This window comes from Mobula birostris, chromosome 4 (genome assembly GCF_030028105.1).
Source record: "Mobula birostris isolate sMobBir1 chromosome 4, sMobBir1.hap1, whole genome shotgun sequence".
Lineage (NCBI taxonomy): Eukaryota > Metazoa > Chordata > Chondrichthyes > Myliobatiformes > Myliobatidae > Mobula > Mobula birostris.
In genome coordinates, this window is record NC_092373.1 from 29,595,767 (window position 1) to 29,614,039 (window position 18,273).

An 18,273-nucleotide genomic window follows, 5' to 3' on the forward strand; every position below is an offset into this window, starting at 1 on the left:
CCCTCCATGACTTCCTCCTTTTTTGCAGCCATGACACTATCTGTGATCAACAGTGCCACGCACCCACCTCTTTTGCCTCCCTCCCTGTCCTTTCTAAAACATCTAAAGCCTGGCACTTGAAGTAGCCATTCCTGCCCCTGCACCATCCAAGTCTCTGTAATGGCCACAACATCACAGCTCCAAGTGCTGATCCACGCTCTAAGCTCATCCGCTTTATTCATAATACTCCTCGCATTAAAATAAATACGTCTCAAACCATCGGTCTTAGTGCGTCCCTTCACTATCACCTGCCTATCCTCCCTTTCGCACAGTCTCCAAGCTTTTGCTATTTGTGAACCAACCTCCCTTTTCTCCGTCACTTCAGTTCGGTTCCCACCCCCAGCAGTTCTAGTTTAAACTCCCCCCAAAAGCCTTTGCAAACCTTCCCGCCAGGATTGGTGAGAGGGTAGAATAGTGAAAAGGCAAATTCAACACGATAGCACACTGGTTAGCCTAATCGCTTTGCAGTGTCAGCTGTAAGATCAGGGTTCAATTCCCACTGCTGCCTGTAAGAAGTGTGTACGTTCTCCCTGTGATAGCGTGAGTTTCCCTGAGTGCTCCAGTTTCCTCCCATATTCAAAAGATGTATGGTTATGGTTAGTAAGCTGTGGGCATGCTTGTTAGCACCTGAAGCAAGGTGACACGAGTGAACTGTTCAGTACAATCACTGATTTGATGCAAACAACACGTTCTGTGGTATGTTTCCATATACAGGTACAGATAAAGCTAATTTTTTTTTAACATACAGAATGAGCAAATATTTGTCAATCGAGTTCAATGCCAACAAACATGAGGTGTTTTCTTTGGCAGAAATAGAGAGGTCACTTAATGTTTAGAAGCTGCAAATCTACATGGGTACAAGGGTAAGGTGATCTTAGGATCTAAAGTGCAAGTTATGTTTATTGTCATATGCATCTATGCAGTGTAAAACTTACTCGCAGCAACGTGTTCAGGCATGGAGTATCATTTAAGTGTCATTGACAGGAAAACCAAATTAAGCATAGATTATATACAATTGTGTACAAGACAGAACACAATTAGAACAATGTGATGGAAGTGGCCGGAGTGTTGCTCGTTGGTTCGAAAAGTGAATGGCTGAGGGGAAGATGGATGCATCATTGATTAAAAGACTCGCCTCGGGTTAGCAAGATTGCAAAAAAAACACAAACTGTACAAGCAATGTTTATTTCTAGAAGAATAGATCTGAAAAGTAAGGCAATTATACTGAATCCCGTTCCATGTTGTCGGACCATGGCCTCCTCTTCTACCACAATGAGGCACCTCTCAGGCTGGAGGGGGAGCACCTCATATTCTGTCGAGGTAACCTCCAACCTGATGGGATGAACATCGATTTCTCTTTCTGCTAATTTTTTTCCCTCTTCATCTACTTCCCACTCTGGCTTCTTACTTCTTCTTCTCACCTGCCTTTTGCCTCCCCCAGGTGTCCCTCTTCCTTCCCTGGTTCACTCTCCTCTCCCATCAGATTCCTTACCTCCCAGATTTTTATTCCCCCCTCCCCACTTCCCCATCCACCTGGCTTGACCTATCACTATATATCTTGTCCTCCTTCACCTCCCCCCCCCCAACCTTTTTACTTTGTCTTCTTCCCCCTTCCTTTCCAGTCCTGATGAAGGGTATTGGCATGAAATGTCAATGATTTATTCATTTTTTTAGATGCTGCCTGGCCTGCTGCATATAGTGTGTTGCTCAAACCTTGGTTAGAGCACACTGCCCCTGCTTTCTGTAAAGAAAATAAGTTTATGATAGAACATAACATTTTCATAACTTCATACTTTGTTGAAATGAAAAACAGTGAGCAATTTGTAGCTGATCCTGGTAAGTGAGAGACACCCACAGTTTTTATCCAGGAAAACCCTATCAGTATGCTTCACCAATAACTTTGTTGTAGACTGGTACTGCTTTCTATAAAGAGACAATCATGAAATTTGATTTAAACATATGCCTTGGCAGAAAGCTGCTGGGGCAGATTTTTACCAGACCCAAACACGAGGAATTCTGCCGATGCTGGAAATTCAAGCAACACACATCAAAGTTGCTGGTGAACGCAGCAGGCCAGGCAGCATCTCTAGGAAGAGGTACAGTCGACGTTTCAGGCCGAGACCCTTCGTCAGGACTAACTGAAGAAAGTGCTAGTAAGAGATTTGAAAGTAGAAGGGGGAGGGGGAGACCCAAAATGATAGGAGAAGATAGGAGGGGGAGAGATGGAGCCAAGAGCTGATAGCGAGTTTGAGTCAAAATGTGGTCGAAAAGTTGAAGAGCCGAAGAAATGAAACCATGTCTCACCAGTTCAGTGAAACCATCTCTCACTCAGTTCAGTGAAACCATCTCTCACTGCTCCCCATCTGTATGAAGAAGTTTAAATCTTCTCTTCAACGGGAGTTCAGTGAAACCATCTCTCACTGCTCCCCATCTGTAATTTCTTCGGCTCTTCAACTTTTCGACCACATTTTGACTCAGACTTGCTATCAGCTCTTGGCTCCATCCCTCCCCCTCCTGTCTTCTATCATTTTGGATCTCCACCTCCCCCTCCCACTTTCAAATCTCTTACTAGCTCTTCTTTCAGTTAGTCCTGATGAAGGGTCTCAGCCTGAAACGTCGACTGTACCTCTTCCTAGAGATGCTGCCTTTACCAGACCCAGAAGGCTTGGTGTATAGGAAAGGTTCAGAGGGATATAGGCCAATCTCGGGCAAATGGGACTGGTTCAAGCAGGCACAGACTCTTCCACCTATCACCTCCCAGCTTCTTACTTCATCCTCCTGCCCCCAACTAGCTCTACCTATCACCTTCTAGCTCGTCCTCCTTCCCCAACTCCTCTCCCAGCTTTTTATTCTGGCATCTTTCCCCTTCCTTTTTAGTTCTGATGAAGGGTCCCGCCCCGAAACTCAAGTTGTCTGCATAGACAAGTTGGGCTGAAGGGCTGGTTCCTGTTCTGCATGGCTTGTTGTATTTTTCAATTGAAGCAATATGTGGGAGTAACTTGTTTATTAGTGTGTGACATTACACGTAGGCAAGTTGTGAGTTTTGAGTGAAATGAGTAAGCCCTTGCTGAGTTTATCTACTTGCTGCCTGAGAGGCAAACAGTTCAACAAATCTTATCACACTCCAACTTATCCAAACCACATTTAAAAAGAGAGATGAGTACTCAAAGACGGAATATCTAGCTCAGATTACAGTAGGATTCTTTACACTCATGTACAGTTAGATATTGAAACTGCTGTTCGGGGATGACACTATGCACAACGCCCCAAGAGAATACCTAGTGCAAGAATGGAAATTCATTCAGTGCTTTATCTTGTGCTGAGATTTTGAAAGATGTTATCTGAATACTAACATTACTGGAATATTTTAAATAACACTAATAGGAAAGGAACGATGGTTTTGTTTCAGGAGAAATTGGGGAGCCAGGAGATATGTCAACGCCAAATATCATTTACATAAAAGGTGACCGTGGATTTTCAGGCCCCTCCGGTGAACATGGATTTACAGGGCCAAGAGGTGAGGAGAGACTACAACTTTATTACTTTTCTAGCCTGTGGCTAGAGGACTATTTAGCTAGCGATGGGGGTAAATGGTGGAACTGATTCCTCCAACTCATGAATGACATGGAATTCAACAAAATCAGATGGTCAGGCTTAACCTTGGCTGTTTGGGTCTGGGTCTGAATCTGCAGCTACTCTGGACAATGGCAATGGCAATGCTCCTAGGAAGTACAGACATCTGGCCTAGGATCTTGTAAGAAATACCACCATGCCTTCAGGACCCTGTCTGAGATTTAACTCCATGGCCTGTGAGCAGAAGTCCTTCATAAGTACCCAAACATGGTTATAAAATGAGGTACAATCGTCCTTTCAGGAATTGCAGGAACGCCACTGTTCAATGATTCAATTGACACAAAATCCTTGTCATGCCAATCACACACTTACTTTTATCACCTTCAGCATTAGTTTGAAAGTGAATTGTGGTACAAATTCATCCTTGACAACACGTGAAGCACAAGAGCGTAGCATGTTCACATTGTCCTCTTTATTTTCTGAAATTCCATCTTGGAATTAAATTGTGGAAATGGAGTTCAACATGCATTTGCTTCTGCGTTGGAACTTCAACCCAGCTTCGCACTGTGCATTAAGCTGCACTCAGTGGAGTAACCAAGCATAAGGTGCTTCGCTCAGCTCAGTAAGATCGCATTAGGGCCAAGTTCGGGGAGGCCAGATATTAAGTAGCTCCATACTGCAGTGGTCAGGTGGGCAAGTCAGGACTGGAGTGTGGACTATTGCTAGCCAGCTCTTCTGAACAGAACCGCTGCCATATTGTGGGATTGAATCTCTCCTCTGTTGAACCTTTGCTGCAGCACTGTGCAATAGTGTTCTGGATTCCTGAGCACAAGGGCGGTTTGTTTCATATATTCTTCACTAAAACATCATGATAACTTTTTCAGGAGACAAGGGATTTCCTGGAATTCCAGGGACCCCTGGACACCCTGGAAGGCCTGGCTTACCAGGCCCCAGGAAAGGCTTGTCTGGAATTGTTGGACCAACGGGTCCAGCTGGACGTCAGGGCTTAATGGGAGAAAAAGGTGAAATTGGTATCATTGGATTTCCCGGAATGAAGGGTGAGAAAGTAAGTCTTTGATTCAATAGAATTGTTTCATCAGATTTATTTTGCTATAGCATCAAACCAATGCATTTCAATAGACTTGAGATGATCTCACACTGTGGTTTATTTGCACCTAGGGTGATAATGGAGGATGTGGGATACCTGGATTACCAGGGAATCCTGGTTGTAAAGGTGCAAGAGGTAAGTGTGCATCATTAGTTCCCCAAAATATTTCAGTGATTGTGTTGCTTCCTGCTAAGGCTATCAGAATGAGCTTTAATATCTCCGGCATATATCATGAAATTTGTTAACGTAGCCACAGTGATACAATGAAATACATAATAAACAGATGTAGAGAAAAAAAAACTGAATTACATTAAGTATATATACTGTAAGTCTATAGTTAAGTTAAAATAAGTACTGCAAAATAACAAACTAAAAAGAGTAGTGAGCTAGTGTTCATGGGTTCAATGTCCATTTAGAAATCCGATGAGAGAGGGGAAGGAGCTGTTCCTGAATTGTTGAGTTTGTGCCTTCAGGCTCCTGTACCTCCTTCCCGACTGTAACAATGAGCAGAGGGCATGTCCTGGGTGGTGGGGATCCCTAATGATGGACGCCGCCTTCCTAAGGCACCACTCCTTGATGATATTTTGGATACTATGGAGGCTAGTGTCCATGATGGAGCTGTCTAATTTTACAAGTTTCTGCAACTTACTTCAATCCTGTGCGGTAGTCCCTCTGTAGCAAATGATGGTGCAGACAGTCAGAGTGCTTTCTGCAGCACATTCGTAGAAGTTTTCGAGTGTTTCAGATGACAAATGAAATCTCAGACTCCTGATGAAGTATAACTGCTGTCTTGTCTCTTTATAGCTGCATTAATATGTTGCATCCAGGTTAAGTTCTCAGATATACTGACAGCCAGGAATTTGAAACTGATCACTCTCTCCATTTCTGATCCCCCTATGAGGATTGGTTTATGTTTCCTCGTCTTGCCCTTTCTGAAGTTCACAATCGTCTCTTTGGTCTAACTGATGTTGAGTGCAAGATTGTTGCTATGAGACTACTCAACTAAATGGTATCTCACTCCTGTACACTATGAATTGTACTCTCATCCCATGTAGCTAACATTCACTGAATGGAAGCTGCAAGTTTCAGTTACTTGGCATTTGTAGCTCCAAGTGAGCATGATCTGGAATCTTAAAGATTCAAGTTTCTGGATATTAGATATTCATAAATTCATTTTATTTGGTGTTTAGAAGAATGAAGGGTTACTTAATGAGATGTATAGGATCCCAAGGGGCATGATCCTAAGTTGAGATATTTTTACTAGTGGGAGAGTCTTGAACGAGGGGATGTAATTTCAAGATAGGGGACTAGTCATTTAAAAGAAAGTACATAGATATTTCTTCTCACAGAGGTAGTGAATGTCAGAAATTCTCCAGCCTTGAAAGTTGTGGAGGCTCGATGATTAAATGTTTTAAGTTGGAGGTAGATTAATTTCTGAAAGATAAAGATTAATTTCAGAAAGATAAAGATTTGATCTCAGGAAATTGGGGGTAATGAGAATCTGGCAGTGAAGGAATTGAGGCTGGAGGTAGATCAACCAGGATCCTATTGAATGGAGAAGTAGGGCTAAGGGGCCCGGCGGCCTACGCCTTCTCCTATTTTCTTGTCTTCCTATGCTTTTGGGGATGTGCCCCAAGTGAGCTGTGTGACCATGGTGGTCATTGAGACGCTATTATAGATAGGGGTGTCGCAGCTTGGAGATCAGTCCCAGTGTTGTCGAGTCTCTGTATGTCTTCCCCGCACGATGCATGGACTTTCTCTGGGTCCGCCAGTTTCCTTCCACAGTCCAAAGATGTACCAGGTAGGTTAATTGGTTATTGTAAATTGTCCTGTGATTAGGTTACGCTTAAACTGGGGTTGTCAGGGGGTTGCTGGGTGTTGTGACCCGAAGAGACAGGAGGGCTTCTTCCACACTGTATCTCTAAATAAATAGATGAAATAAATATCACTAATACACTAACTGAGGAGGCCACAAAGCAAATCAGTGAGGGTAGAGCGATGGATGTGATATATATTCATTTTAGTTAGCCATCTGACAAAGCTCCCCAAGATGGGCTCATCCAGAAAGTTGCAAGGAAACCCGGCTGTGTGGATTTGAAATTGACTTGCTCACAGAAGGCAGAGGGTGGTAGTTGATGGAGCGTATACAAGTCAAATCAAGACAAGTTTATTGTCATTTAACTATGTACGTGTATACCATCAAAGAAGACAAGTTTCTCTGAACCAGGTTGTAAAGCACTATAGTACACATAACACACAATCAGTTGTGTAAGTAAGGATGAAATCTCTGAATGGATTACACATATATAAACAAACTAAAGTGCATAAATTAAACATTTTAAGGTACAGAACAGATTAACCAGTGACACTTGGAATACAGCAAGGAGTTCAGAAGCCTCATGGCCTGAGGGAAGAAACTGTTTCCCATCCTGACTGTCCTTGTTTTTATGCATTGGAGTCTTCTGCTTGATGGTAGAAAGTCAGAGAGGATGCTGGATGGATCCTACCTAGAAGTTAGTGACTAATGGTGTTCAGAGTGGGATCCCTATATATTTTGATTTTATAAATTTTGGATGAGGAAATAGCTGGGTGGATTAGTAAGTTTGCAGTTGACACAAAGGTTGGTGATGTTCTGGATAATGTAGAAGATTGTCAGCGGTTACAGTGGATATAGTCAGGATACAGATCTGGTCTGAGAAGTAGTAGCTGGAAAAGTGTGAAGTGGTAGACTTTGGAAGATTGAACCCGAAGGCAGAAAACAAGGTTAATGGCAGGATTCTTAGCAGTGTGGAGGTACAAAGGAGTCTCTGGTTCAAGTCATGTTTCCAGTTCACGATGGCATTGGTAAAACACAGTGATGGCTTATAGGCAGCAAACAAATCTACTAGCTACATTATTAATCATACTTTTTCTGGACAACGATCACCATCATCAATAGCCTGTAACTTTCCTTTCGGAGCTAAGCTTTGAACTGTCTGTACAACCTGACATTATTGCGGTGTGAAAGTTTCAAAGGTGCAGGATGGTTGCAGCATGGTGTGTACGGGCCAAATCAAGACAGCGGTGCCCCGGGCCAGGGAGTGAGGAATGAGCTGATGCTTGACTGATTTAAGCTCCAGGCCGGGTTGAAAAGGTTGGGTACGGGCCGGATTGAGGCAGGAGGACCTGGGCCCGAGAGCATAACAAAGCAGCAGGGCCCGGGTCCAGAAACAAGAAATGACCCGCTGTTTGGCCGATTTAAGCTCTGGGCCGGGTTGGAAAGGTCAGGACGTCAGAGCTGGAGGTGAGGGATGGGCCGGTAAATTGATAGGGTGGGTAATAATTATACTGGCTCTCAATAGTAGGAGGATTGACCTCAAAAGCTGTAATGTAATGCTACCACTCCTGTAAAACTCTGGTTAGATCACACTTTGTATTGTCTTCAGTTCTGGTCATCACATTACAGGAAGGCTGTACAAGCTTTAGAGAGGGTGCAGAGGAGATTTCTCTAACTTCTCTGGATTAGAGAACATGTCTTGTGAAGAAAGGCTGAGTGAATTAGGCTTTTCTCATTCAAGTTCAAAGTAAATTTATTTATTATACGTCACCATATACTACACTGAGATTCAGTTTCTTGCGGGCATTCACAGTAGGTGCAAAGAAGCACAATAGTGTTATGTCCTTTAACTTAAAAACATTGAACTAATTCAAAGGAATATGTGGGAGTCCAAACTGTGAGTCTAACTTTCAGTTTACTTCAAGCGAGGTGCCTACTTATCACATGATAACATGATGAGATATGCATTTAGCGCATTTTTACATATAACCTGCAATGCATTATTTTAACAAACAAGAATGCATAATCAAACTATATATATGAGGTAACTCAAATATTATTAAAATATTATTGAAACAACAAATAGAATCAATGAAAGACCTTGGAGTGAAGATGGGTGAGAGATGACTTGATAGTGCTGTGTAAGATTGTAGGATGCATAGATGGAGTGGACAGCCAACATCATTTTCCCAATACCAATCTGTTTAAGGTGAGAGGAGGAAAGTCTGAGGAGATATCAGAGGTATTATTTTTTTCACACAGAGAGTGTTAAGCATCTGGAACACACTGCCATGTGTGCTGATAGAATCAGATATAATAGGAATATAAAAGACTCTGGGCATATGGATATAATAAAAATGGAGGGTTATGGGCTATGTAATTGGAAATGGTTAGATTTATCATGGAAAAGGTTAAAAGGCTGGCAAAACATCATGGCCCAAAGAAGACATAATGTGCCATCTTGGTGTATGTTCACCAGAGCGTTGCCATCTGCATTATTACATCTACTGAACTTAAAATTTTCATCTGAAGTAGTAAATAGTAGATAACAATAATGGGAAGGAAGATATAAAGTTTAACAGGAGTTTGAAAATAGGGACAAAAGAGCACTTTTCTTATAAAGAGCAATGAAAGAAGAATTATTTATCTCCTGTGTTATAATTGTCCATTTTATAATAAATTTCCTCTGACAATAAACTGTCAATGCATCTTTCAACAGGAGACATAGGCGAATCTATTCTTATGCAGCCATCTCCTGGTACAAAGGGACAACTTGGTGACCCTGGAGATTCAGGTAATGTTTACCTTTCGGAGAGTGATCATCTCCTGCTTTTGGACACTGCTCACTGACAACTCAGCTCGGCATTTAAGTCTGACATCAACTGAACTTAATGTTGATTCCGTGTGTGAAGCACTATTACTGTTTCTCCCAATTACTTGTTGCAACTTTGAAGAAAAAATAAGAGAGGCCCCCAAGAAACATTTGAAACCTTTGGTTCTGTTTCATTTTCTGAAACTTCCTCTGCTTTTTCCATCAAAAATTTAGTGGACAGGTATAAAATCTCTTGTGGAAAGTCATGGAATAGTTATTAATCTCTGTTCCTGTAAATTTTTTTTGGTCTATGTCTTTTAGTTTAATTTCTTTCTTCCTCCTTGTTCGTCATTTCTGCAATAAATGTTATCTGTTTCTTGTGGCTCCATGTCCTTGACCATGAATGGTCTGTTAACTGCCCTAGTCACTGTCTGCCGCACCTTTGTATTTGGTGTCACCAGCAACTTTTGAAATCACATGTCCAACTCATTTATGCAGGAGGTACAGAAGAGTTTCACCAGGATGTTGTCTGGATTGGGGTGTGTTTGCCATTAGGCATGGCAAAGTTGGATTATTTTCTCTGGAGTTTTTTGAGGAGCAACCTGACAGAAGTATACAAAATGATGAGAGTCATAGAATGGGTAGACAGATTTAGGGTATTGGAGAGTCTCAGCCTGAAACATTGACTGTCCATTTCCCTCCATGGATGCTGCCTGACCCACTGAGTTCTTCCAGTGCTTTGTGAAATGAGTGGCTTTGTCTGTATTAGAACACAAAACCATGGAGTCAACTTTTCAGGCCAAAGGTTCTTCATCAGAATGGGTAAGGAGGGAAAATATGCCCAACCTCCCTTTGATGAAAGATCTGCAGCCTGAAACATTAACTCTATTCCTGACTGGCTGATTTTCTGTTCCTGTTTTAGGTTTCCAGCACCTTCAGACATTGTTAAAATACTTTTTGAGAAAATTAGCTTGTTTGGTGTGTGAAAAGTAACTGCTGGGAAGGAGGATTTCTCTGATAGGGTAAAATTGGGGTGACCATGAGGATGAGCTGCTAACAAGATTGTCTGGGAGTGTGAATGGGATCCATCAAAGAGTTCAGAGATTCAAAGATTCATTCATTATCAAAGTATGTATGCAATATACAACTCTGAGATTCTTCTTCTCCAGACAGCCATGAAACAAAGAAAAAAAACCATGGCAGTCAGTTCAGAGAGAAACAACAAACCCATCAACATGATCATCAAACTTCCCATGCACAAAACACATCAAGAACATTGCCCCCCAACCCCCTCCCCCCACACGAAATGGACCAAGACTATCAACCTCCAAATCCCCCTCCCCCGCACAAAGAAACATCGAGAAAGAACTTGAGAAAAGACAAAATACAAAAGCCATGGGGCTGAAAAAAATGTATAGTCCATAGTCCAAAATCCATAGACAGAAAGCTCAGTAACATTCAGTAGCATTATCGAAAGAGAGAGAGAGCTCGGCCACAGCGATAGGCCGCAGAATGTAGACAGAAGAATGTAGGAATTGTGAAATGCCATGTAGATCAGGCTGGGAGTGTCCTCCAGCCCACACCAGGCATGTCCTCCTGCTCTGCATCTTGTAAATTCACCTTTATTATTTTGCCACCTTCACCATCTTCTTTGTCATTTAGAAAGCTCTATCCTTGACTTTGGTTCCTCTACCTCTACCTCCGGTGAGAATTTATCTGGCCTAGGCCTTTTTTCTTTTGACTGAAGGAGGATGAAAGGTGACTCATGAAGGTGTATGTGATTAAAAGAGGAATAGACACAGTGGCTAGCAGCTCCTTTTTCCCAAGGCAGAGTGGCTAACACTAGAGGACTTCCTTTTAAGCTGATGGGAGATATCGGAGGTTTTTTTTTACACAGAGTGGTGAGCACTTGGACCACACTGCTGGGGGTGGAGATAGAGGCAGGTACACTAGGGACACCAGGAACGCGCTGCTGGAGGTGGAGATAGAGGCAGATACATTAGGGACATTTAAGAGTCTCTTAGCTAGACACATGGATGAAATTAAATAGGAGTGTTTGAGTTATACAGAAGGGAGGCGTCTGATTGATCGTGGAGTAGATTAAAAGGTCAGGACAACATTGAGGGCCAAAGGGCCTGTACTATGTAGCACCATTTTATATTCTATATTCTGTCTAGCTGGTTTATCGATATTAAATACATTGTTGTGTATTTAAATACATTGAGCCCTGATGAAGAGTCTCAACTCGAAACGTTGACTGTTTACTCTTTTCCATAGAAGCTGTCCGGCTTGCTGAGGTCCTCCAGTATTTTGTGTGTTGTCTTGAATTTCCAGCATCTGCAGATTTTCTCATAAGACCATAAGACATAGGAGCAGAATTAGGCCATTCAGCCCATCAAATCTGCTCCGCCATCCCATCATGGCTGATCCCGAATCTAGACATCCCACCCTGCAAAAACTTATTTCAGGGAGGTAGCACCATCAATTTGCGGGAGACTCCCAGAACTTCTAGGAGAGGTGGGATGTCTGCAATAGAGTAGCTCCTTAGCAGCTAGCCAGCTAGTTTAAATAACGTTAGCTATGCTAATGAATGAATGATACCTGTTAAACTCACGTCAACATGTCTTTTACAGTCTTAACCCACCATGGGCAATAGAAAAGTCACTGTTGCAAACAGTGCAGCGAGCAACACTGTCATTATTTTGACCCCTATTAGGCAGGGGTACACTTTAGGGTAGTCTGGGGTGATGTACGTTTTATATTTTCTTTTTTGGAACACTCTGCCATGGCGCACGTGCGCGTGCCCTCTTGCGCTCTTGCTCTCTCGCTCTCTTGTGGTCGTGGTCACTCTCGCTCTCTCTTTTGGGGTCACTCTCGCGCTCTCTTGGTTTCTCTCTCTCGCTCTCGCGCTTGCTCGCTCTCAAAAAAATTGATTTCCGGGATATTGTATATAATTTGCGGGCGTCAGGGAGCCACTATTAATATGTGGGAGACTCCGGGAACTTCCAGGAGAGGTAGGATGTCTGCGAATCCCACTCAACCCCATAGACCTGCCTTCTCGCCATATCCTTTGATGCCCCGACCAAGCAGGAAATGATCAACTTCCGCCTTAAATATACGCATGGACTTGGCATCCACTGTAGTCTGTGGCAGAGCATTCCACAGATTCAGTATACTCTGGCTAAAAAATTCCTCCTTACCTCTGTTTTAAAGGGTCACCCCTCAATTCTGAGGCTGTGTCCTCTAGTTCTGGACACCCCCACCATAGGAAACGTCCTCTCCGTATCCACCCTATCTAGTCCTTCCAACCTTCGGTAAGTTTCAATGAGATTCCCCCATATTCTTCTAATTTCCAATGAGTACAGGCCCAATGCTGTCAAATGGTCCTCATTTGTTAACCCCTTCATTCCTGGAATCATCCTCGAGAACCTCCCCTGGACTCACTCCAAAGACAACACATCCTTTCTGAGATATGGAGCCCAAAACTGTTGACAGTACTCCAAATGCAGCCTGACTCGTGTCTTATAAAGGTTCAGTATTATCTCCTTGCTTTTATATTCTATTCCCCTTGAGATAAATGCATGGCCTTGGTTGTCATGTTTGACATTGTTGTGTCACTCTTTTACTTGCCACGTATCCAATGACAAATAAAACTTCACTTGCATAGTTTCCCTTCAGGCAAATCACACAGCAGAAATCAGCCTTAGTTGGAATATGCAAACCAAACTGCAGATGCTTGAAATCTGAGGAACAGAAATTGCTGGAAGTATTCATCTGGTCAGGCAGTATCATAGAAAGGGAAGCAAAACTCCCACTTTAGATTAAAAAATTGTTGTCAACATTCTGTAAAGTCTTTGGACTGAAAAGTTGCATTGTTTCTCTTTCAACAGTTGCTGCTTCACCTGATGAGTGTTTTAGACTGCTTTATTTGATTAACCGTTTCTATATTTTAGAACTGTTTTATTTATTTAAAACATGTGCAGTTACTAGTGTGCTTTCATTTACCAAATTGTCTGGGGTGCAAAATGGAATTACCACACTGATCAAGTAACATTTCCCATGGATGAGGGTGACGTATGGTTGAGTGAACTCAGCCTTTTCTCCTTGGAGCGACGGAGGATGAGAAGTGACCTGATAGAGGTGTATAAGATAATGAGAGGCACTGATTGTGTGGAAAGCCAAAGGCTTTTTCCTAGGGCTGAAATGGCTAACACGAGAGGGCACAGTTTTAAGGTGCTTCAAAGAAGGTACGGAGGAGATGTCAGGGATAAGTTTTTTATGCAGAGAGTGGTGAGTGCATGGAATGGGCTGCTGGCAACGGTGGTGGAGGTGGATACAATAGGGTCTTTTAAGAGTCTCCTGGTTAGGTACATGGAGCTTAGAAAAATAGATGGCTATGGGTAACCCTAGGTAATTTCTAAAGTAAGTACATGTTCGGCACTGAATGGCCTGTATTGTGCTGTAGGTTTTCTGTTTCTGTGTTCTATGGTTATGATCACAGAAAATCATACATTCACCAAAAAAAAACATATAGCCCAGTTCCCTGAGTGTCATGGCCTACAGATTGATGGTGCATGGGATATTGACCTGGAGCCACGTTTCTATAAGAACAAGCATGCAGCAGTTCCTCATGAAGCGCTGTTGTAGCTGCAGACAAAGGCAATCTAGCTTCCCTTCTCCCAAGTAAACACTATAGAGCAGCACCAGTGGAAGGGGAGGTGGGCAGCCCCTAACCCAGCATGGACTCCAGCGTGCCCACCACACCTCTACTCTCTCCCACACCGCCTCTGGTGTCTTCTCCTCTGGGCAGCTGCAATGGGTGACATCACAGCGTGAGGGGCTGGCCCACACAATCACCAAGGTCATGCAGCTAACACACACAAAACACTGGAGGAACTCAGCAGGCCAGACAGCGTCTATGGAAAAAAGCACATTCGATGTTTCGAGCCGAAACCCCTTGGCAGGCTATGCAGCTCCCCCTGTCCCCCTGCCATCGGTCTCAACAATGAACCAATGAACCGAACTTACAGTATACAACATTACCAATGTCCAACAGGGTCTTGTGATCACAAATGAAATGTCAAAGACAGTCATTTGCACCTTTTGTTGGACCGAGCACCAGCTCCATGCACTGCCTTCAACGCCTTCTTCCCTGTGTGGCCGCAGCGGGAGACGACACAGTACACAACAAGCCTATGCTGGGCTCCGCCGCTACCCAGCAACTCTCTAGTGGGGAAGACCAGCACTATCTGGTGGTATCCAGCAGCGTCTTGCAATCGTAAGAAAAACATAAAGGACAAACAATTACACCACTGGTTGGATCTGGAGAACCTGCTGCGACCAAGAACGCCACCTTTCCAGAAGGCTCTTTTCATCACTTTTACTCTTAATCTCATCATCAATTCATGTGAGAACATGTAAAACTGAGACAAGATATGCAAAGAGAGATAATAGTGCAACTCACGCAGCTCAAAGTATACCATTGAGATGAAATTAATTGCCATTTAGAAATGTATGAGAAGCCTGGGTTACCAAGAAGACTGGAGGCAGATGTGTTGAAGATTGATCAGAATGCAGTATGTCCTGAGACATGGTAGAAAGATATACCTGTGAGCCTAACTTATGAAAGGCATAGTGGGAGCATTGATAGAAATGGGTTGATGAACAGAAAAGAAATAATTGTGTGTTGTGTGGGTATGAGAATGAATGGAAGTGGTGTCATGAAGATTCAACGCTGTTTTCAGTACCCTTTTGTTCAGAAGATGTTTGAATAATTTGAGTATAAAGATAGCAGTCTCAAATTGTTAGTTACAACATAGAAGGAACTGATTTCAAAATCTGAAAATAATTTGTATCCCAAGACATGTGACACTAGAAAGAATATTTTTCTTTTTCATCTTTACTTTCACTTTGTTATAATCAGACTTGCTCTCAGTTGAATTTTTCACTCGGCATATTTCATATCTCTGCTATTATTGTTTCATCATATTCACCCCAGGAAAGTTAACAGAATGTGGGGAGAAATACAGTTTAGCAGAATTGGCCAATATGTTGTTGTAGCCGTCCCTGAATCGTGGCTGAAGGATGGTTGTAGTTGGGAACTTAATGTTCAAGGTTACACGTTGTATCGGAGGGATAGGAAGGTAGACAGAGGGGATGGTGTGGCTCTGCCGGTAAAGAATGGCATCAAATCAGTAGAAAGATGTGATATAGGATCGGAAGATGTTGAATCCTTGTGGGTTGAGTTAAGAAACTGCAAGGGTAAAAGGACATTGATGGCAATTATATACAGGACTCCCAACAGTGGCTGGGAGGTGGACCACAGATTACAACAGGAAATAGAAAAGGCGTGTTAAAAGGGCAATGTTATAGTGGTCATGGGAGATTTTAACATGCAGGTTGATTGGGAAAATCAGGTTGGTAATGAATCTTGAGAGTGAGTTTGTTGAATGCCTAAGAGATGGCTATTTAGAGCAGTTCATCGTTGAGCCTACTAGGGGATCAGCTATACTGGATTGGGTGTTATGTAATGACTGGAGGTGATTAGGAAGCTTAAGGTGAAAGAACCCTTAGGAACCAGTGATCACAATATGATTGAGTTCAACTTGAAATTTGATAGGGAGAAAGTAAAGTCTGATGTAGCAGTATTTCAGTGGAGTAAAGGAAATTACAGTGGTGTGAGAGAGGAGTTGGCCAAAGTAAATTGGAAGGAGCTGCTGGCAGGGATGTCAGCAGAGCAGCAATGGCGTGCGTTTCTGGGGAAAATGAGGAAAGTCTGTATTCCAAAAATGAAAAAAATACTCTAATGGAAAAATAGTATAACTGTGGCTGACAAGGGAAGTCAAAGCTCTTGTAAAAGCAAAAAGAGCACACAACAAGGCAAAAATTAGTGGGAAGGTAGAGGATTGGGAAGTTTTTAAAAACCTACAGAAAGCAACTAAAAAAATTATTAGGAAAATATGAAATATGTAAGCAAACTAGCAAATAAAATCAAAGTGGATAGTAAAAGCTTTTTCAAGTATGTAAAAAATAAGAGAGAGATGAGAGTGGATATATGACCACTAGAAAATGAGGCCGGAGAAGTAATAACAGGGAACAAGGAGATGGCCGATGAACTAAGTGAGTATTTTGCATCAGTCTTCACTGTGGAAGACACTAGCAGTATGCCTGATGTTGTAGTGTGCGAAGGAAGAGAAGTGGGTGCAGTTACTGTTACAAGAGAGAAGGTGCTCAAAAAGCTGAAAGACCTGAAGGTACATAAGTCACCCAGACCAGATGAACTGCACTCCAGGATTCTGAAAGAAGTAACATTAGAGATTGTGGTGGCATTAAAATTGATCTTTCAAAAAATATTGGACTCTGGCATGGTGCCAAAGGACTGGAAAATTGCAAATGTCACTCTACTCTTTAAGAAAGAAGGAAGGCAGAAGAAAGGAAATTATAGACCAGTTAGCCTGAGCTCAGTGGTTGGGAAGATGTTGGAGTCAATTGTTAAGGATGAGGTGATGGAGTACTTGGTAACACAGGACAGGATAGTACAAAGTCAGCATGGTTTCCTTCAGGGAAAATCCTGCCTGACAAACCTGTTGGAATTCCTTGAGGAGATTACAAGTAGGATAGATAAAGGGGATGTCGTGGATGTTGTATATTTGGACTTTCAGAAGGCCTTTGACAAGGTGCCATACATGAGGCTGCTTACCAAGTTAAGAGCCCATGGTATTATAGGAAAGTTACTAACATGGTTAGAGTACTGGCTGATTGGTAGGAGGCAGCGAGTGGGAATAAAAGGATCCTTTTCTGGTTGGCTGCCAGTGACTAGTGGTGTTCTACGGGAGTCGGTGTTGGGACCACTTCTTTTTATGCTGTATATAAATGATCTAGTTGATTGAATAGATGTCTTTGTTGCCAAGTTTGTAGATGATACAAAGATTGATGGAGGGGCATGTAGTGTTGAGAAAACAGGTAGGATGCAAAAGGACTTAGACAGATTAGGAGAATGGGCAAGAAAGTGGCAAATGAAATACAATGTTGGAAAATGCATGGTTGTGCACTTTGGTAGTAGAAATAAATGTGTGGACTATTTTCTAAATGAGCATAGAATCCAAAAATCTGAAGTGCAAAGAGACTTGGGAGTCTTTGTGCAGAACATTCTAAAGGTTAATTTGCAGATTGAGTTGGTGATGAGGAAGGCAAATGCCATGGTAGCATTCATTTCAAGAAGTCTAGAACCGCGGTCCCCAACCACCGGGCCGCAAAGCATGTGCTACCGAGCCGCGAGGAAATGATATGATTTGGTGATATGAGTCAGCTGCACCTTTCTTCATTCCCTGTCACGCACTGTGAGCTTGAACTTACATGAGGTCATTACCCGCGCGTCATCCATGTCAGCGCAGAAAGGAGATCAACTCCTCGAGCTTGCAAATGACGACGGGCTGAAAAGTGTGTTTGACATCAGATCTCTGCCGGCATTCTGGATCTAAGTCAAGGCTAAATATCCTGAGATCGTCAAGAAAGCACTGAAAACGTTGCTTCCATTTCCAACATCATATCTCCGGGCGAAGCGGAGTTTTCTGCAATTAATGCAATGAAAACTAAATTGCGGAATAGACTGGACATAAGGAACCCCCTTTGAGTATCGCTGTCTCCCATCACCCCTCAATAGGACCATCTTGTTGCAGGGAAACAAGCCCAGTGCTCCCACTGATTCAGTGATATTGGTGTGTTGCAATGATTTTATATGTTCATACGGGGAAAATATGTGCTGTGTGTTTAATATCCAAACGTTACTTAAAATGTTATGATGCTATTGACTTATAAGTGATTTATATAACCATATAACAATTACAGCACGGAAACAGCCCATCTCGGCCCTTCTAGTCCGTGCCGAACGCTACTCTCACCTAGTCCCACCAATCTGCACTCAGC

At 42.6% G+C, this 18,273-nt stretch overlaps 1 protein-coding gene across 1 annotated transcript in view; it reads left to right on the forward strand.

The window, feature by feature from the left end:
- LOC140197005 (uncharacterized) overlaps window positions 1-18,273 on the forward strand; it is a 202,162-nt gene that overhangs the window by 169,677 nt on the left and 14,212 nt on the right. Inside the window, exons 33-36 of the mRNA XM_072256938.1 lie at window positions 3,449-3,556; window positions 4,497-4,678; window positions 4,792-4,855; window positions 9,256-9,330. Coding sequence (XP_072113039.1) covers window positions 3,449-3,556; window positions 4,497-4,678; window positions 4,792-4,855; window positions 9,256-9,330 — 429 coding nt within the window. The remainder of the gene's footprint in view (window positions 1-3,448; window positions 3,557-4,496; window positions 4,679-4,791; window positions 4,856-9,255; window positions 9,331-18,273) is intronic.